At 38.1% G+C, this 20,810-nt stretch overlaps 1 protein-coding gene across 1 annotated transcript; it reads left to right on the top strand.

Annotated features, from left to right (window-relative positions):
- The first annotated feature begins 360 nt into the window (after window positions 1-360).
- Window positions 361-18,828, top strand: VCPIP1 (valosin containing protein interacting protein 1). The gene is made up of 3 exons (XM_062570314.1): window positions 361-3,086; window positions 10,300-10,386; window positions 13,406-18,828. Exons 1-3 carry the CDS (start codon window positions 392-394, stop codon window positions 14,275-14,277), a joined length of 3,654 nt encoding a protein of 1,217 aa, XP_062426298.1. The 5' UTR covers window positions 361-391; the 3' UTR covers window positions 14,278-18,828.
- The last annotated feature ends 1,982 nt before the right edge of the window (window positions 18,829-20,810 follow it).

A 20,810-nucleotide genomic window follows, 5' to 3' on the forward strand; every position in this document is an offset into this window, starting at 1 on the left:
GCTTCACGGTCCTTGTAGTCCTCGAGACACTCCCCGCTCGTTTTCCCAACGTCGCCATCGCGGGGAGGAGGACTACAACTCCCGAGCGCCCGTGCGGTGCCGCGCCTGCGCGTCAGCGTGGAAGTGAGGCCGTTGCGTTGCGGGCAACGGCTAAGGCAGCGAAGAGGCAGTAAGCAGCGGTGCCGGCGGCTTCCGCGTTTGCCGAGGGTGGCCAGCGGGGGAGGGGGCGCGGAGCGGGCGCGGAGCGGGCGAGGGGGGCGCTTGGCGGCCGGCCCCGGCGGCGGCGGCGGCGGCGGCATCTGCCAGGCGGCGGCGTCAGCCGGGGCGAGGGGGATGAGCCTGTGAGGGCGGAGGAGCGCAGGTGGGGGCGAAGCCCGGCCAGAGCGGAGCGATGTCCCAGCCTCAGCAGCAGCCGCCGCCGCCGCCGTCTTCTCAGCAGCAGCCGCAGCCGCCGCCTCCGGCCGCCTCCAAGAAGCGGGACAGGCGCATCTTCTCAGGCACCTGCCCCGACCCCAAATGCCAGGCGCGGCTCTTCTTCCCGGCCCACGGGCCGCAGAGCAGCGGCAGCATCGAGTGCACCGACTGCGGGCAGCGCCACGAGCAGCGGCAGCTGCTGGCCGTGGAGGAGGTGACGGACCCCGACCTGGTGCTGCACAACCTGCTGCGGAGCGCGCTGCTGGGCGTCAGCGGCGCCGGGCCCCCCCGCAGGAACACTGAGCTCGTCAAAGTCATGGGCCTCTCCAACTACCACTGCAAGCTCCTGGCCCCTATCCTGGCCCGCTATGGCATGGATAAGCAAACGGGCAAAGCCAAGCTCCTCACCGAGATGAACCAGGGTGACATCTTTGACTGTTCCCTCTTGGGTGACCGCGCCTTCCTCATTGAGCCAGAGCATGTTGAAACCATTGGATATGGAAAGGACCGCTCTGGCAGCCTCATCTACCTGCATGACACTCTGGAAGACATCAAGAAGGCCAACAACAGTCAGGAGTGCCTCATTCCTGTCCATGTGGATGGAGATGGCCACTGCCTGGTTCATGCAGTCTCACGGGCACTTGTTGGCAGGGAGCTGTTCTGGCATGCTCTGCGAGAGAATCTAAAGAAGCATTTTGAGGAGAATCTGAGTCACTACAAGGCCCTCTTCCATGATTTTATTGATGCAGCAGAGTGGGAGGACATTATCAACGAATGTGACCCTTTGTTTGTTCCTCCAGAAGGTGTGCCAATGGGCCTTAGAAATATTCACATCTTTGGTTTGGCCAATGTGCTTCACCGGCCTATCATCCTGTTAGATTCACTGAGTGGAATGCGAAGCTCTGGAGATTATTCAGCTACATTCCTTCCTGGGCTGATACCCCTCGAAAAATGCATGGGAAAAGATGGCATGCTGAACAAACCCATCTGCATTGCATGGAGTAGCTCAGGACGTAATCATTATATTCCTCTAGTTGGAATAAAAGGTGCTGCTTTACCTAAACTGCCTAGGAAGCTACTCCCTAAAGCTTGGGGAGTTCCTCAGGACCTCATCAAAAAGTACATCAAGTTAGAAGATGATGGTGGTTGTGTTATTGGAGGAGACAGAAGCTTGCAAGATAAATACTTGATGAGGCTTGTTGCTGCAATGGAGGAAGTTTTCATGAGTAAACACGGTATTCATCCTAGTCTTGTAGCCGATGTACATCAATATTTCTACAGAAGGACTGGTGTGATTGGAGTTCAACCTGAAGAAGTAACTGCAGCTGCCAAAAAAGCAGTGGTGGACAACCGCCTCCACAGATGTCTAATCTGTGGGGCCCTTTCAGAGCATCACGTCCCTCCAGAGTGGCTGGCTCCAGGGGGAAAACTATATAATCTGGCAAAAAGTACGCATGGTCAGCTAAGGCCTGACAAAAATTACAGTTTTCCTTTGAACAGTCTGGTGTGCTCGTACAACCCTGTAAAGGATGTGCTGGTACCAGACTATAGCCTAAGTAGTTTGACTGCTTGTAACTGGTGTCATGGTAATTTAGTGCGTCGTGTCAGAGAAGATGGATCTGTTTTATATTTGGATGGAGACAGAACTAATACTAGATCTACAGGTGGCAAATGTGGCTGTGGATTCAAACACTATTGGGAAGGTAAAGAATATGATAATCTCCCTGAAGCTTTTCCTATTACTCTGGAGTGGGGTGGAAGAGTGGTGAGAGAGACAGTCTATTGGTTCCAGTATGAAAGTGATACATCTTTGAACAGCAATGTGTATGATGTTGCAATGAAACTTGTTACCAAACACTTTCCTGGTGAATTTGGTAGTGAAATTCTTGTTCAAAAAGTTGTCAATACAATATTGCATCAAACTGCCAAAAAGAACCCTGATGACTATACCCCTGTAAATATTGACAGTGCTCACGCTCAAAGAACTGATGATATGCAGCAAGGACAAGAATTAGAGTCACAACTTCCAACCAAAATTATTCTGACTGGACAGAAGACAAAAACTTTGCACAAGGAGGAGTTAAATATGAGTAAAACTGAAAGAACTATTCAACAGAACATAGCAGACCAGGCTTCTGTAATGCAGAAACGAAAAAGTGAAAAATTAAAACAAGATCATAAGGGGCAACCTAGGACTGTTTCTCCTGGGGCTATTCGAGATGGGCCATCGTCTGCTCCTGCTACACCAACAAAAACCCCTTATTCTCCAACTTCTACAAAAGAAAAGAAAATTAGGATAACAACAAATGATGGGAGGCAGTCAATGCTTACCCTGAAGTGCACAACCACATACTTGGAACTACAGGAAAGTATAGCTAGAGAATTTAACATTCCTCCATATTTGCAGTGTATTCGCTATGGCTTTCCTCCTAAAGAGCTTCTGCCTCCCAAAGAAGGCATGGAAAATGAACCTGTTCCTTTGCAACATGGTGATAGAATTGCTATAGAAATTCTGAAAGGTAAAGAAGAAGATAGTCAGTCTACTTCAGCACACTCTGCCCATGCTGTGAAACATGAAGATGTTGCTGTGACGAGTAAAATATCATCGAAGGAACTGCAAGAGCAAGTTGACAAGGAGATGTATTCTCTGTGTCTTCTAGCCACACTGATGGGTAAGGATAACTTCATGTTGTATTTTAAAATTGTTTCTTTTAAGTAGAAGATATGATCTTGCAAAATGTAATTATGTTCATCGCTTCTTTTTTTTTCTTTTTTTTTTTTTTTTGCCTTGAACACAGAGAAGGTTAGCTTCTTTGTTCCTCTGTTAGAACAATTAACAGTGATCATCAGTGAATTGTTGCATTTTGTGACTTTTTAAATGTGCATATGAGATCCTTATTCTTTCATTTCTATGAAGTCCTCCTTTTTAACAATTTATGCTCAGGAGCTGTTGCATCAACCTCTCCCGTTTCTGTCTGTTCATTATTTGTTTCTCACATTAAGCACATAGCTGATGTGTGTGTGAGCTACATGCTACCTCTCTTTCTGCATGTCCCTCAAGTTACAGGATGTAAGTTCAGAACAGGCATGAGATGGGAATGAAGACCAGGTCTTTCTAAGACAATATTAGGAGTAGTATTTCAGATACAAGCAGATGACATACTTGAATCCCAAATGTAGGTGTAGCACAGCTATGCTTGTAAATTGTCAGTCATGTAAATCTGAAGTACTGTTAAAAATTCAAGAAGAAAGGACTTTTCTCAGCAGCTTTGTTTTTTTATTGCCTTTGCTTTTTTATTTTCATATTTGGATTCAGGAGACTCAGACTTCTATTTGTACTCCAGTCTCTTTGGATAACTAAATACATTCATCTAGAGACTGACAAAAGAGAGCTTTCCTTATGCTATTTTTTGTTTGCTTTATTCCTAGAATTTATCAGTATGCTACTCTGAAATGGTTTTTCTTAATCTTTGAGTTTCACAATTCTTACTGCTTACTCACAGGAAGTAGGACACTTAATTATGATACGTTTAGCTGTATGAACAAGTAGAATAGTAATACTTTTTTTTTGTGGACGTCTTCTGTTTTGCTTGAGGGATTTGGTATGGATAAAGCATGTGATGTTTTAGAAACATAACAATTAAATAATCACAGAATGATATGGCCGAAGTTCATAATACAGAACTTTGATTTTCAAGCTTGATTGTTTACTCCCATATCTCTTGCAAAATACCATGTTGAAGCACTAGCCACCTCATGATACTGGCATTTATGCTGCAGACCAAAAGTTCAGGAAAAGATTTGGTTTAAAAGCTGCCTTCATTTTAAGGTGAAGCCTAAAAAAGTGGTTTTCCTAAATTTTCCTGGTTTCAGGAATACTCTTGAAAATACAGTTACTGGCTAACAAAAAACCCCCTCTGAAGTGCTTTAAAAATATTTTAGTGGCTTCAGCATTAAAGTTTCTAATTTTCTCGAATATTTGTAAACCTTGAGCTGATCTGATGTTCAAGAATCAATTTTTGTTTTGACTCGTTATTAGACTCTACTTTTGAAGCACAGGTTAGAATAGAATTTACCTCACCCTTCTCTGGCTTTACTTCTATTAGTAATGCAAATAGTTAAAGTGGAAGCAATTGCTAAACGAACCGGTTATAACAAATTATGCAGCTACTGAATAAGATGCTATTTTATGCAGTCATCTTTCTCATCAGAGCTGTATTTTCCTTCAAAGATCCTTGTGGAAAAAATCTGGACAGTTGATGCTTACAGTTGTTGGAGAAACAAATTGTAAGAAACTTAGTAAGTCTTCGCACTTTTGCTGGAGGCTGTTGGAAACTTAAGAATTTTGGGATGACAGTGTGTTGAGGTGGTATGTTCAGCGTTAAAAAAGCTGTGGAGTTTAACTACATTTCTGTACTGCTGAAATACATAGTTGCAAAGTTTTGAGTCTGCCTGTCTCTTATCCTGCACACACTTGGTGTAACTTTGTATATTCTGTTAACAATATTAGAATGTGTGGAGGAAAGATGTTCTCTGAACCAGACAAGATTTCTTTCTTTCTCTTTTTTTTAACGTCTATAGTGGCAGTTTGTTTTGGAAGATCTGTAGCTATTCATTCTGGATACTTGAAAGCTTTTCTTTCATACAGGGCTCCCACAGCCTGAACTTACACTCTTTTCATATCTCAGTTACTAGAATTTCTCTTTTCTGGTGATCTCAGTAAGTTAACTCATTGACATTTTATACCATGTTCTTTAATTTTTATGTATATAACTTAAGCCTTGTGGAATCAGATACTGTAATTTCTGGACTGCTTAATGTATTATGTGTAACTTTCATAAAGTTTTCTCCTTTTTTGCTCAAAAATACAGGATTATATAAGGATTATTTTTAAAAAAATTACATTAACATAGTTAAAACGTTATGTTTCTAAACGGACTTAATTACAGCAATGCAAAACCACTTTAACTTCTTGTAAGGGAAGTTTGAACCTTTTTTGATCAGTTTGTTTTGCATCAGTGAATTTGTCAATGTAAATGAAATCAAAATAGCCAAATTTAAATTAAATGTATTAACTGATACCAGGGCTTGCTTGGATTTAAACAACTTGTTTTTAAGCCACCTGTAGTTCAATGTACCCTGAGTTTTGGTTGAGCTTTTAATTTGTTTTGCACTGCTGTATATCCTTTCTGATTTATGAAGTGATGGTCTTTGGCTTTCAGTGGCATAGGTTAGTCTACACCTGCTCTTTTTCAACAGTGTATGAGACGTGCTTGTGGTAGGACGCTCTTCGCTTCTTGCCATACCTGATACTGCTATGCTGAAGTCTGGTCTGCAGGCACGTGCATTGTGGTGGAAATAGCACAGTGAACATCTTTGATTAAAAATCCCTCAAGGAACTACATATAATCTGACTGAATAATCACATAAATTAGCTTGTGACCTGTAAATGCGTAATTCCTTTCCTAGGAAAACAACACAAACAATAAAACCCAAGTAGGAACAAAAACGTGTAAACCTCAAACACGGTTTAGATGAATCTCATGCACTGGTCACTCCGCTTTGGGAATGTCCAGTTGTAGCTGTTTTTCCTATGGTGTCCCAATCTGAGATCTCTGTATCAAAACACTGTGGTTTGTGTTTCTTTCGGTGGCTGATGCTTTTGTTTTGTAAGCCCTTCTCTCCATACTTTTCTGTTACCATCCAGTCCTTGTTAGTGTTGCATAAAAGGCTGTCTAAACAAAGATGCTTCTCTGGTGCAGGGCTTGAAAAAATCATGCCTGGAGCAAACAGGGTATCCTTCCGTGGAGAATGCCATTAATCTGTAAAACTGCTTTTTTTTTCCTAAAAGCCTGCTGCTCCCCTTGTGGGAGGGAAGAGAACCCCTCAGATATGAACGGACTGTTAAATGCAAGGCTATAGGAGTGGGGAAATAGTAAGCCACTGTGTGGCTGCTAGCTGTGGCTTCCCAAAGCTTCAGCAGCCTGCGGGTTATATTCCCTTAGTCATCCATGTAGTGGTTATTTTGATTCTTGTGGACAATACTAAAACCATCAGAGAGACTTCAGCTTGCTGCTGCTTTGGGGGAACTGAAGAGCAGCAGCAGTGATGCTCTGGAGCCAGTGTGGAGAGAGAGGTGTATTTCAGAACGTACATGCTGGTGACCTCTTAGCAAATAGCAGCTGCCTGCCGAGGGATATTAGCAGCAGCAATTTCCCTCCTTGCATGCAGCTGTCTGAAAAAGAGGAAAGGTTGTGGCAATAGTGAAGAGGAAAATAGAATGATTTTTTTTTTTCAGTGGGGTCAGTGAGAGCTGGAGAGGAGCTTCAGATTTACTAGCAAGTTACTAGACAGAGGTGGTCAGGATGAAGTCAAAAGACTTCCTTCTTCAGTAGATCGTGGAAAATAAGAAAGAATAGCCGGTTTGTTACCTGGCTGTTCTTCCTAGAAAATGAACATTTGTTGACCACAACAGTCTGGCATTTTCGTGCTTGGCCAATTCTGTGAATGCAGTGTGCAAGTGAACCAGAATGCATATGCTTTAATGAGATAACGTTTAAAATGAATCAGATTATGTAGGTCTCCTCTCTTTAGAGTGTCTAAAGGCAAAATAGATTATACGAATACACTGTTCCTTATAGAAAAGAAAAATAAGAGTGAAAAAGACAAGAAAGAAAAAAAAAGTTGAGGTATTTCTGTAAAAATAAAGGTGTGCATTTTTTAACTGTTTCCAAAGTAATGTGCCACTTAGCTCTTTAGTTGTAGCTTTTATAGTCAAAAATACAAGAGAAATGAACTGATATATTTTTCTTTCAGGTGTTCGGATAACTACAGAATAATGAAAATAATTAAATGTAACTTAAAATAATTAAAATAACCTAATTTGCTTAAAGTGTGTAATTGTTAAAATAGTTTTATAGCATTTATCTACTTTAAATTTAAGCTGCAGTAAGGCATGAGGGCAGAAATACATTTCATCTTGATTTAATAACTTCTTACTTGTGCCAGCTGATGGGGAATATTTTCTTTTATGCCCTCCCTTACTATAAATGAACTATACATCTTACAATGTTGATAACACTAATTGTTGACTTGTAGATCTCTGTTAAGATATTTTATTTTACATACAGTCCATGCATTTAAAAATAGTAAAATCCCCCTTATTCTAATAGCCAAGTGCGTATTTTCTGACTCTCTATTAAAAATGGGAAAAGCATAAATTTATAAAAGCCTCCTGATAGTATTATCAACTTAGGCAGGGTTGTGCCCAGTATGTAGGCAGAAGGAAATGAAACTGGTTAGAACTTTTTGAAAAACAAAAGTGAAATCTAGAAGATTTTTCTCACTGATTAAAATGAACTATGATCACTGAGTGGTAAAGAGAGAACGTAAAATGTTGGAATTAGCACAATTTAAAAAATTTATATAAGACATTGATGCACTTTAGGAATATGAAGTGTCTGATTATTTGTGCTTCTTTTTTTTTTTTTTTTTTTGGAAAGGTCAATTGGGAGTTAATGTTAAAGTTTTTAATACTAAGTCTCTTTCTGCCCTCTTGCTTTTCCTTAGCTGATTCAGTTCTCTGCTCTGGATCACTACCCCACCCTGTAACCAGCTGAATGAGTTGTTTGCTCTGTGCAGGTTAAAAAGTGGCGCTTGATGATAGAAACTTCATATGGATTATCCTTTGAATTGTTGAAGTATGGCTTTGTAAGGAGCTAACTGACTATTAGAAAAAATATTCTGATATAAGTCATTTTGTTTGGTGATAGTAAGGCAAAGCTCTAAACTCAGCTTTTTGGCAGTCTTCCGAAGTTTGTGTAATCCTTCCTTTTTTGGGGGAACTGTTTCAGATGTTTGTGGGCAGTTATTCCGAAGAAAACTACAGAAACTGGGTGAAGGTAGTATAAAGAGGAGGGAAATGGAGCCCCTTTCAGTCTTTTTTTCATGTGCATCACTTATCACCTTCACTGTGCCCATTGTATCTGTGGCTCATTATACGTGAGAAAGTACTTGCTGCCATTAATGGCATCTATTGCGGAAGATCTGCTCTGAGTTACTCTCTCCCAGAGAGGCAGAGAGACAGTGTTGGGGAGAATAATGGGAGTGGGAAATGGGAGGCAGAAGATGTCAAAGCAGCTTCGCAGAGATGTGAAGATACCCATGACTTCCAAGGAAGGAGGAGAATGGGGCTTGAATAAGGCCTGCAGCGGACGGACAGAATCCCGCCGGCAGTGGCTGAGGGGGACAGGGAGCGTGCGAAAGCCCTTGTCTGTGGGAAAACTGAAGAGCAGCTTGAAGGCTTTCGAAGCAGAAGGTAGCATACACAAAGCTCACTTGGGGTGGGTGTGATAGAACAGGAGCTGCAGATACATTATGGGATATGCAGCAAAAAGTTGCAAGCAGAGCCTTAGGTGTACAGTATATTCAGTCTGCGGAAGCGATTAAAATTAACTTTTTGCTTTCATTTTGTTCTTACAGGAAGCAAAGAACTATTCATACATTCCAGCTATCTCTATAAGTAGTAAATGTATCCAGTTAACTTATTTTTTTTGGTTGATGATTTACATTCTCCAATTTTTAATAGAAAATTGGGAGAGGTGGCTGTTGAGATTTAATGTCTAAAGAAGGGTACAATTTATATTTAAAGTCTCATAATATTTCCCCTGAATGTTTGATAGAAAGAGTGAAAAACAACTTGTTCAGAGAATTCATATGCCCAATAATTGTTTCCATATCAGAAGATTGGAACTACTAGTACTTTTTGTTCACAGCATTTTGTCAGCTGTGTCACAACTTATTTCTATGAAGCAGGTAAGTGGTTAGCAAAATGAGGAAAAGATAATGAGAAATAAAAGAAAGGATCTTAACTGATTTGGCAGGTGCTCTGTTAGGTCACTTGCCGCCTGTCATTATAACCCAGGGTTTCTGCTGTTCTTTACATAGTCCAGGTTTCTTTTCCCAGTTGACAGCGTTTAAAGATGTCATGTTTTGATGCCATTTCTGACATCTTTGAAAAATGCCAGTTTTACAGGGCTGCCAGAGTCCCGGGGTTGGTGTTTCCTTTCCTACAGACACCGCTCCTCTCTGGCTGCCTGCACGGAGAGCCACATCTCAGCTACAGGCTAAAGGTGCTGTATGGCAGTCGTGTGCTGCAGCCAGTCAGTACCTGTGCAGAGATGGGCTTGTGTAATGACTCGCCTGCATGTTAATACAGTGATTTCTAGTAATTGGCAGCACAGGCAACAATCTGAGTCATGGGCTAACTGTTTTCATAGACATAGTCTCTGAAAATCAACAGTAACTTTCCGCTAGATATAGCAGCTGCTCCTGCATTCCCATGTTGTTCTGTTCACTGTTTTTGCTGTGAGAAAGTGCTCAGTTCGGAGATTTTTGGCTTTCCATTTGGAGCCTGAGCAGGGCCGGAGCAGGTAACACTGGGATGAGTGAAGGCCTGAAATAGACACTCGATTTGTGGGAAGATGTAGGGACATAGAACTGAAAAGTTAATATGCAAGGATGTGTGCTTCAATTTTGGAGGAAGGGCAGTTGTTTCCTAGCTTTAGTATGAAGGTGTGTGATAGGAAAATAGAGATTTGTGTGGATAGCCTGGCAAAGAACCAAGAGCTGCAGCTTGGAGCAAAATCAAACTGGAGAACCTTTGTACTACAATATATAGGATATTTGACTGCAGGCTATGATGTGTTCTCCTGGAAGTTTCTCAAAGGCTTAGGCTCCTATTCTGTTAATTTTCAATATGAATTTAAATTCTCAAGTGCATGTGAGATGGTGAGAATTCAGCTTTTAAATTAAAGAATTATACTTTCAGCCATTGTTTATAACATTGAACTAGGATTGTCTAATAATTGTGTCTGATTTTTACAGGAGAAGATGTTTGGTCTTATGCAAAGGGGCTTCCTCAATTGTTTCAGCAAGGTGGAGTATTCTACAGCATAATGAAGAAGACTACAGGTATTTTTTTCCTCCCTTCATTTCTCTGTTTTTGAATCTTTAAAATTGTAGATTGGTATAGATTGAGTCACTTTTATCACAAGCATAAGTATATAATTTTATTGCCATGATAGATTTTTCATTTTTGTAATGCTGTTCGTCTCCATATGCTTTCCCAGGGCCTCTTCTGAGACAAGTAAATCAGACTAATTGATTAGAACTTAAATCTTTTTTCTGAGATGTTTTCTACAGCTATATATTTCCATTTAAACTTCTGACCTATACAAACAGCTTCAGTAAGTCAAATGAACTTTTTTTACTGAGAAGGTCAAACAAGTTGAACATCATAGGACCTATTCCTGTTGTATATACTTTAAAACACTAAACTGAAGTTCTTGCATCTAGTAGCTATATAATACGAGGATACTGTGTGTTTTAAATTTAAATGATTGGTTAAGTTTGTTTTGATATACCCAAGATTGTCGTTCAAAAGTGGTGCTATCCATTTCTGTCTTGGAGTTTTAATAAATATCTCGTCTCAGACTACCTGACGAATAATCAAGCAAGCAGTAGAAATGTGCTTGATTTTCAGACTGCTTTAAAAATTATCTACAAAGAAATAACAACAGGTTTCTTTAGAGAAGCGATTACTATTCAGCTTTGATTGATGTTTTTGAATTCATAGACTAGCTCTTACAGCTTCATCTGTGATACTTACTCTGTTACTTTCTTACTATTTGATTTATTCGTAGGCAGACTTACCAATTTTAGCTAAACCTTGATATTTCTAGGAATGGATATTTTATCATTTCTGTTCTGTTTGCAATCAAATGTCCTTTTGTAGCATAAATTATAATTATTAAAATATGTGGGATACCCTAACAAACACTACCTCTCTCTGAATTATTGTTTTGGGTAATAGAATTGACATGCAAATAGCAGATGTATTTCCTTTTAGTTTTCTTTCATTTACTATGCTTATACAGTAAAGACTGGTGTATTTTTTGTGGCAAGTGAAATAGCTTAAACAATGCCTGGTGGAAAGGACATTTTGGACTGATTAATGATTAGCTGGAGCTGAGAACCTGAAATAAATCCAAGAGATTTTAGTCCAGCTGGACATTAACTCATAGAAAATGTCTAGCTTAAAAGTGAACTGACAACATAAAACTAAGGTTATGGGAGATGATCTTTAAACATTACTGGATTTCTTTGTGTGCAGGTACTTTACATGATTCATATCTTGGTAGGTAGAATTACAATTTCAGCATTAACATACTTGTATGATTTTAAATTGTATGAGCTACCAAATTTCCATGTCAAGCAATTACAGAGTGCAACAATGTAACTATTCTTTTTTTTTTGTTTATTTAAAGAAGTTCCTTATATATTTGTGTTATTTTAGTTCATATAATAATGTAAATATACTAGCCATGTGGAACAAAGCCTTCTATCAAGGCACTGTTAATCATTTGTAAATAGATGTGGTAAATCTTGTTTGAGATTTCAAGATTCAGGATTGCATTTTCAAAGGTGATATTGGTCTATCATTGAACCTTTTGCAGCTGTTCTTTTTATAAAAGAAATTTGAGTTGATAAATTTTGTAGTTAAAATTAAGTTCTTCAGGACTGATAAGACAGATAAATGTTTAGGGTTAAATTTTGTTCTAAGATATATTTTAGCTGGTTGGTTATCAGTGCCCATGGTTATATAAAGAAAGGAGCTGAATGTCTGAAGTTTTTGTGAAAATAAAGAAAATCTCATCTGCAGATTCTCTGCAGCTGTAGAGGTGTATGAAGAAGAAGCTGTGAAGGATGAATCAGGTCTAGGGAGTCTTAGTTCATAAGTGTAAAAGCTTTTTATAACATTTCAGATTATCTGAATAAGCTCTTTGCTGATGCTCAGAATGTTTGTTTTGATTCACTTTTATTTGATAACATAGAAATAATATTTGGTTGTCATGTATTTTTTCCCTTTGTAATTTCTGATATTTTTTTCCAAAAATTATGAGAGTATATGAAGAAACCCCATGAATTTGCCTGTTCTTGGCACTTTTGTAAAAGTATTTTTGTGTTTTTTGTAACTCTTATTGCATAGCTGCTAAAACTGAAGTGAAAAGAGTTGTTGCAGCCAAGTGTTTATCTGCATATAGCTTTTAACTCACAGAAGGCCGTTATCACTGAAACAATTCCTTACTGCTTATACCACAGCCTGTAGGGGACAGAGTTGAAGGAGTTATTTTGTATTTCACTACAATAAACTGGAAAAATAGATGTCTCTTTTTGACAGAGAACTGTTTCAGAACTTAAATTTGCGTAGCAAACTCTCAATTTTAGAAGATCTGTCAAATCATAAGTGGGACAATGAAACAAACAGCAGATCAAAAATATTATGCATTGTTTGTTTTTGTAAGTTTAATATTTTATACTATTACTATATAGGTTTATGTATAATTTGCTAGGACCGCTAAGCATAATAAGTTTGAAACACTTGTTTTTGCAGCAGCATTTTCTCTCTAAGAAGATAAATAGCAACTTTGAAATTTTGTGAGTTTAATGATGACAGTACACACTAAAATCCTACTACAATTCTAGCCAGTGTGGAAGTGGTTTTAAACAGTACTTTTGCAGATATGTTGTGATCTGAAATGTACTCAGTGGCAGTTCTGTGGGTTGTTTCTTGGCTGGAGCCGGGGGCAGGGTTAGTCTTATTTGACTTAATGCAGGTATATACTGTTTCTTTAACTTCTGTTGTGGTAGACCTGCAAATCCTACCAACATGGATGTTTTACCTAGTAATACTGCAGTCTTGCATGATCCTTAGAATCACTATAGAAAGTAGCATATCTTTAGGTTATACTGAATTTACATCATATAGTATACAAGCCTGAATTGTTTTTTTTTCCTCACACAATAAAAAGTTTTGATGTGTTTGTTTCTACAAATGTGATACTCTACATTTAAAGATAGTAATTATTGTGTATTCTGAGCGTGTCTTGAAATACATTGGCGTTTTGAATAACTTTCTCTGTCTTTATAGGTTTGGCTGATGGCAAGCACTGTACCTTTCCACATCTGCCTGGTAAAAACTTTGTGTACAATGCAGCAGAAGATAGATTAGAGCTGTGTGTGGATGCTGCTGGGCACTTTCCTATTGGTCCTGATGTTGAAGACTTGGTTAAAGAAGCCTTAAGTCAAGTACGAGCAGAAGCTACTTCAAGAAGCAGGGAAACAAGTCCTTCTCATGGAATGCTGAAGCTGGGTAGTGGTGGAGTAGTGAAAAAGAAATCTGAGCAACTACATAACATAACTGCATTTCAAGGAAAGGGCCATTCTCTAGGAACTGCATCTAGTAGTCAACAACACGATCAAAGAGTCAGGGAAACACCACTTTTAAGAAAGCATAGCACAGAAACAGACTTCAGTCCTTCTACTAAAATTGAGCCTTCTATATTCACAACTGCTTCTGGTAACAGTGAGCTTATCCGAATAGCTCCTGGAGTTGTGACAATGAGAGACAGCAGGCAGCTTGACCCTACTTTGATTGAGGCACAGAGAAAAAAGTTGCAGGAAATGGTCTCTTCTATTCAGGCGTCAATGGATAGACACTTGCGGGATCAGAATACAGAGCAGTCAGCATCAGTTGATCTATCTCAAAGAAAAGTAGAGGCAGTGAGTTCCACTGCTAAAACTGGGAGCTTTCAGGCTGGGTTGTCCGAATCGTTTTCTGCACCAGGTGGCACTGAACACTTGAATACCGAATCAACTGATGGTAACATGGTGAATTCTGTGGGAGCAGCATTCTCTGCGAGGTCTAAAGCACAAAAGGGAAATTCTGTTGAGGAGCTTGAGGAGATGGATAGTCAAGATGCAGAAATCACTAATGCAACTGAGCCAATGGATCACTCTTGATAGGTTAAAATCTAATAAGGGTAGAAGTTACTGTTAAAATGTAATGTTTATTGGCTGGGCCACACAAAGTGATTAGTTATTAAATCTTGTATGTATGTCAAAAGATTATATCATCTTATTCAGTGCATGATATGCAAGTGTGTGATTGGCAATAGCTTTCAATATTACCATACTGCTGCCCAGGCTGGCTCTGTTACCTGTAAATTAGTTATTAGGAAATGCACTGAGATGAATATCTGCTGTAACTGTGGGTTATTGAAAGTTCTATGTAATTTGTAATTCCATACAAGTCTTAAGATTAAGCTCATGTGAGGTTCTTGCCATGCTAGTTCAAGGTTACTGGAAAGGTTAGAACAGGCAAAACAACAAACATGACAAAGTTAATCCTGTCCCAGATATTTAATTCCACTCAAAAGTATACTCTACATATGAACGATACATAAATTTCCAAAAGTGACTCAAATTAAACTGTGTGCTAAGTTTTATAATGCAGCATATACAAAACTTTAATTACATTATGCTGGCATTTCCTCCAATTTAAAAACATTTTCATTCATACAATTGTATGCGCTTGTCAGAAATCTTGAAATAAGTGTAACTATAGTAGTAAACTCTCTAATTTCTGCATATTGTCAGTTTAAGCAAGTTAAGAAAAAAAGGCTACTTAGTGTATGATGAAGATAAAGTGAATGTGGTGTGGTTATGCATGGCTGTCTAAGCCAACGCAGCCATTTTGGTGCTCTGTTAGTAAGTGACAGCATGTTTATATTTGCTCCAGAATACTGAGCTGGTCAGATGTTGTGCAACTTTTAATACAACTACAGAAGAGAAGTTGGCAAGTGGAAGAAACAACAGATGTTCAATAGCAAATCCATTTCTTTTTTAATAAGACTTTGATTACTAGCATTGGTCAGAATGGCAGGAGTTAAATAGTAGCTGTCCTTTTCAGAGCAGATTAACAATTTATTGGAAGGAAGTTGCTCTGTAACAGACATTATCCTAAAGGGTTCAGTGATATTTGAGCTTTTGGAAGCTCACTGTTTAACTCCATGGAAACAAGGAATATATTCTGTTTCAATGTCTATAAGACTACCCACTACTATTAGCTTCACTTCAGTTTGTGATGCTGGTTTCCTGCATCAGTCAGTTATAATATAGCTGGTATCCACTTAAGTAGCGTGTTCATCGGACGTGCAGTGCTAGTTTTAAGAGCAGCTGTTGTGCTTGCTCCCTGAAGATGGAATATTTATCTGATATTGCACTTTGCTTCCTACCTTCATAGTCATATTTTAAGTGCACTATTGTTGCTTCCTCTAATGGTAAAATAACATTGAGTGGATGAAAGATGTTAATACAGCTTCAAAGGAATTCAGAGCATTTAAATATTGAAGTCCGTGTTTGTGCACATGTGGATTTTTATCAGTTCACAAATGTTGTTTGTATTGTAAATGTTTGTATTCGGAAAAGTCTCCTCACTTTTTACATTTCTAATCACTTAAACAGTTCTAAGCATTAGTATGATAAAATGTCCCATGAGAGAGGATTTATTTTTGTATGGAAATTTAACTGAAGCCAGTCACTTAAAGAATAGCCCCCATTTTGTCAAAGGAAATTAAAATTCCTCTGTTGGTTCTCTTTTTATGGAGAGGGAATAAATATTTAATGATTGAGTACACTACTTACAGGTAAAACGTAAGAATCACCTTTTCACAAATAAATGAAAAAAAAAAAAAAACATCTCTAATGGCTAACCTGTGAGTTAGCAGTTTGGAAGCTTGGAATGTATGGAGTGATTTGGCACACTAAAACTGACCTTGCTGATGCATTGATTAACTGGCAGCGCTCATTCAGTGAGGAACAGGATGCCCATGCAGCAGCTGGAAGCCTGCCATGACTTCTGAAAACATTTAGTCTCCATCAGTCAGCTGTCTAGCTATCTGAAGGCTACTTCTATACTTAAGTAGAGGTGTGTGCTTAGTCACAGTAGGAAGGATTAGAAAAGTTAGCAGTAACACGTTCCCAGGAAGGAGTTGAAGTGAGCAGAGGCTAAGGGGGGAGAGGAATCGCCTGTGTCTCTTGCATTTTGGACAAGATAGCTATTGCTTAGACATTTTAAAAATTTTCTTTAGCAAAAGGAGAAGACTTTCTCAGCTGAACAAATGTGGGCCGTGTGTATGAGAGAATTTTAAGTTTGAAATGAATTGAAATACTAGCTGCACATCCTCTTTACTCGAGGAGAGGAAACTTACCCCTTTCTTGCCTTTCTGCTGAGACAACAGAAGTTTGCCCGTGCCTTCTACTGTGTAAAGAGGAAGGCTTGGTTTAATTTTGACACACTTCCCATTCTAGCAGTAATTTGATGTTTTCTGCCTTATAGAAATAGATGCAGATAATAACTTTGTTTTTTTGATTCCCCATTAGTATCATATCGGGGTTCCACTCAAATCATGTAGGTCAGGCTGTCAGGCTGAAATAGGAAGAATAAAATGCTGATAAAATTACAAGATCCACTGATGTGAATGCCTCTGGTGTAATGTAGGATTGTGCATATTTCATTGAAGTGTTCTTATTTCACATAGCTTTCTCATGTATTTAAATATTAAAAAAAAATCTTTTTGAGAAAGATGGCTTTTGGTACTCTTACATGAGGCTAAACTGCATCTACATGCCAGAGACGTGTAACTACAGGAGAAGTGAAATAAAGAACACTGAAGTGTTGGTTTGAACGGATGTTTCATTTGGTTGCAAGCAATGGACACGTATGTACGTTGAGGTAGACCTGTGTGCCTGTCTTTTGAGCGCACATGTGCTTGCAAGATTGCCCTGTTGAGTCAGGAAAACCGAAGGTGGTGGGAGGATATGGGTAGGGAGGATCTTGGCTCTTGTTGTGAAGGCAAAGCCCCTGTGACTTCTCAGGTGGTAGGAAGAGTGATCTATACCTTTTTTTTCAAGAAAACCATCTTCTTGCTGCAGAATTGCCTCTGGGGGCTTAGACTGTGGTTCTAACTTCTGAGTGCCTGCTATGGTTACTTTCTTGTCTAGGGCCAGCCACCCTTGATACAGTTCTTGTTACAAGGAAGACTTAAATTACTTGAAAATCATAAACTTCACTATGGCTTAATGCAGGTAACCTTAATGAGAGGTGATTACTCAGTGCAAAGAAAGGAGGAGGAATGGGTGAACAACTAGATTCTCAATAAGTATATGGAAAACCTCAGGAGAAAGATCAAATTTCCAGCCAAATGCAAGCTTTTAACTGCTTAAAACTGCTGCCTGATTAATAAGGCTCTCTGTAGTATCTTTTTGATACTACTTGTTCCCTAAGATTTGTTTCAATTTCAGTGAATGAAAAAAGACTGCAGCTTTACAAATAATATAAAAATTATTTGGGACATTTTCACTTTCATAGGCACAAAACATCAATGTATATTGTTGGTTTGCTGACTCTCTTAAAAGTTACTAGTCTTTTACTAGATACGAAGTATGAATTAGAACATCTTCTGATCTGCTCACTGGGGAAATTAAAGGTGGTCCTCACTTTGTGTTTGTATGGTCGAGCTGTTCTATGGTTTTAAAACTTCCACATATCAAATATTAAATAGATCTTTACAAAGCTGTATTTAGGTAAGGCTGTGTTTATAGAAACACCGTTTAGACATTGCCTCCAAGAGGATACTCTAGCAGCTTCACAGTTAGAGTGCCCCAAAACTATATGCTAACAACCCTGTACAATGGGCGTATTTTCAAGACCAAAGTGCTTAATTTAAAATCTTTCTAGAAGTAGAATATGTTGTCACCGTTACAAGGTTTGCAGAGTTGCTTCTGTTATTATTTTTTTTTCCAATGCGCTGCAAAAGCCAGGCAATAAAATTCATAATATGCTTATAATTGGGAGAGCTATGCTTCACCTGAACTATATTCAAAACGAATGACTAAAGAAGATGCCACTGTTATCTCTACATTTGTTGGGCTCCCATTTTTCAAATAGTGGAATCTACATGTTTCTGTAAAATAATAATACGAAGTTGATTCTTCTGTTAAAAAAACATAACAGTAAGTGGTTTCTTTGTTTTGCTTATGGATATCAGTTTAGCCTCTTAAAATTGAAGAAGTTGCTTAAGATCTGTAGAATGCAGGATTCCCTCTGAGCCCTTATGCCTGTGGTTGAGCAATAAAAGGTTGAAATGTGATTGGTATTTTCAGAATTATTTTACTTTTAATGAGGATTATTGCCAAGAAATGAAAGAGTGCACTTTTAGGAGGGAATGCTATTTAAATTGTATAAATAAGAATTGATAGTGTATATATTTAGAAAACAAATCTTTTTAAACAGTAAGTGCTTTACATGTTGAAATACAAATAAATTAGCATAGAAATTATACCATCCTCGCAGCACTGGCTGTTATCCAGCACAGTTTGGTTTGTTTTATTTGTGATTGCTGTACTAATTATATTTGATTTTTTTTATCTGTAATGTAACAATAGTGTATTATAACAGTATATAGTGTACTATACTACACTTCACTGTACAGTATTTGGAATTTTCTTTGATTGCTATATTAAAACTGTAAGTTAAAACATCTACTTTGGCTTATAAGGTGCAACTTTTATCTAGCCTTTCACACATTAGCTTGGTTAATTAACACTGATTTGGCTACAAAGTGAATGAGTTATAATTGCATTAACTCTTATGTTCTACATAGAAATTGCATTCTGCTTGCATACATGAATACTAGCACAGAAGTGGAAAAACTGGTACAAATACTAGAAAGTTGAACTCTGCTGTCCATTTTACTTTAGTAATATTCTGTTTAAATGAAATTTTTGAATGAAAATTCTTAATGCAAAAGCTTTTTTGAGCTCATACATGTTCTGAATGTGCCATTAAACAAATCACATCTGAAGTTGAGAAACTTTTAGGAATAGATTTTAATACACTTGAGGGCAAAATCTGAGATTTGAACTTTTTTTTGAAGTTGTAACCAAGAAGAAAGTACAGAAAAATGTTGACCAAGTCATACATGACGTTTAAGATGGCTTGCAATCTGTGATATGAAACATTATTGAGAATAGCTTATGTTTCAAAGCAAAAATTCACTGTGTCTATGTAATACATAAATATGAATAGTATAATTTGGAGGAATTAAGACTTGAAGAATTGTCAATGCTTAAGAATGAACATATTGACAACTATTTAAATTATCTCTGTTCTAATTCCACCAGCTGCATGCTTCAAAAATTGGCTGTAATCATAACTTCTGAGCCTACAAAGAAGTCATAAAACCCATCTGTGAAACTATACTTCTTCCTACAGATGAATTTTAATATTTACTGAAAAACTTTAATTCAAAATGAGCTAGCACTAAAACATTTTTAAAATGATGGGTATAAAGATAATGAATTTTGATTGCATGTCGTATTATGAAGAATTAAATATACTCTTTTAAAAATGTGTATTTCAAAGGCTTAAATGCTTAATGTTAAGCTAGAAATTTATGAATCCTTATTAATACTATGTTTATAATCTAAGACAAAACCCATACGGTATATATGAAGTAATCAAGTTAGAAACACTTTCAAAATGCTTTGATTTTTTCTTCTGTTATTAATTGTACAGCCTTAACATCTGTCTCAATTTGTAAGTTTAAATTGGAATTACGGGGCTTGGGTTCCCTTTCTTAGATGTGTACACAGTAAAGCTGTTTTAAAATACCCAGAACCCCCCCGACTTCCCACTAGAACAAACCCCCTCACAACATACTTCTCTCCATAGGGTCGGGATGAGAGCAAATCGTGGATGTTGATTGGGTTGTGTTGCGAGTTGTAGAAGGTGCTTTTGGTATTATGAGGAATCAGTTTAAACACATGTATTTTGATTTTAAAAGGTAATAGAAGCCTATGTTGTTGTTTGGTGAGGAATTAACTTATTGCAGCTGCAATATATTGTCTGCTACTGATTTGTAACGTTTTGAATACTTACTTTTAACAAGAGGTAAAGAAAAGTAGTAATGTCTAGATCTGTAATAGGACTTGATAGCCAAGCTGACATTACAGAAACTTGGTTGCTGTAATGGACATTGAAGGAGTTTATTCTAATTTGAATTACTTAAATCGACATATGTCAGGTGATTCTGAGCATTTATTAATATTGTCAAAGGTTTTAGACTTGACTGTAAGCATTTTCTCTCTCAATAATTTGCAGACATTTTAAGAAGCTTCAAGAAAGACCATTATTCTCTGTTCTGCTGATTAAAGACACAGATGATTGTTCTGGCAGACCTGTATTTGAGGTTTATTGACCTCTGTTTTGGCTACCTAATTTTGTTTCCTACTGGAAATACTACTTCTAGTGGTTTGCCTTGGTGATAGCTGATCTGATTTAATTTCTGAAGTGATCCAGTAGATCTGGACTGGGCCTGTGGTGGTTAGAAACTTGCATTCAATGAGTAAAAAAATAAAAGAAGGGATGGTAGATAAAGAGAAATTTCCAGACATTAGATGAACATTTAGGAGGTACTGTCATTTCTGTTAGC

Source organism: Rhea pennata, chromosome 2 (genome assembly GCF_028389875.1).
Source record: "Rhea pennata isolate bPtePen1 chromosome 2, bPtePen1.pri, whole genome shotgun sequence".
In the NCBI taxonomy this organism is placed as follows: domain Eukaryota; kingdom Metazoa; phylum Chordata; class Aves; order Rheiformes; family Rheidae; genus Rhea; species Rhea pennata.

What these genes read in the sequence shown, in the direction of transcription:
- VCPIP1 (XM_062570314.1), top strand. Translation starts at nt 392, where the DNA reads ATGTCCCAGCCTCAGCAGCAGCCGCCGCCGCCGCCGTCTTCTCAGCAG. An exon ending in TCTTCTAGCCACACTGATGG is followed by an intron (nt 3,087 to 10,299) that starts GTAAGGATAACT and finishes TGATTTTTACAG; the next exon opens with GAGAAGATGTTTGGTCTTAT. An exon ending in CATAATGAAGAAGACTACAG is followed by an intron (nt 10,387 to 13,405) that starts GTATTTTTTTCC and finishes CTGTCTTTATAG; the next exon opens with GTTTGGCTGATGGCAAGCAC.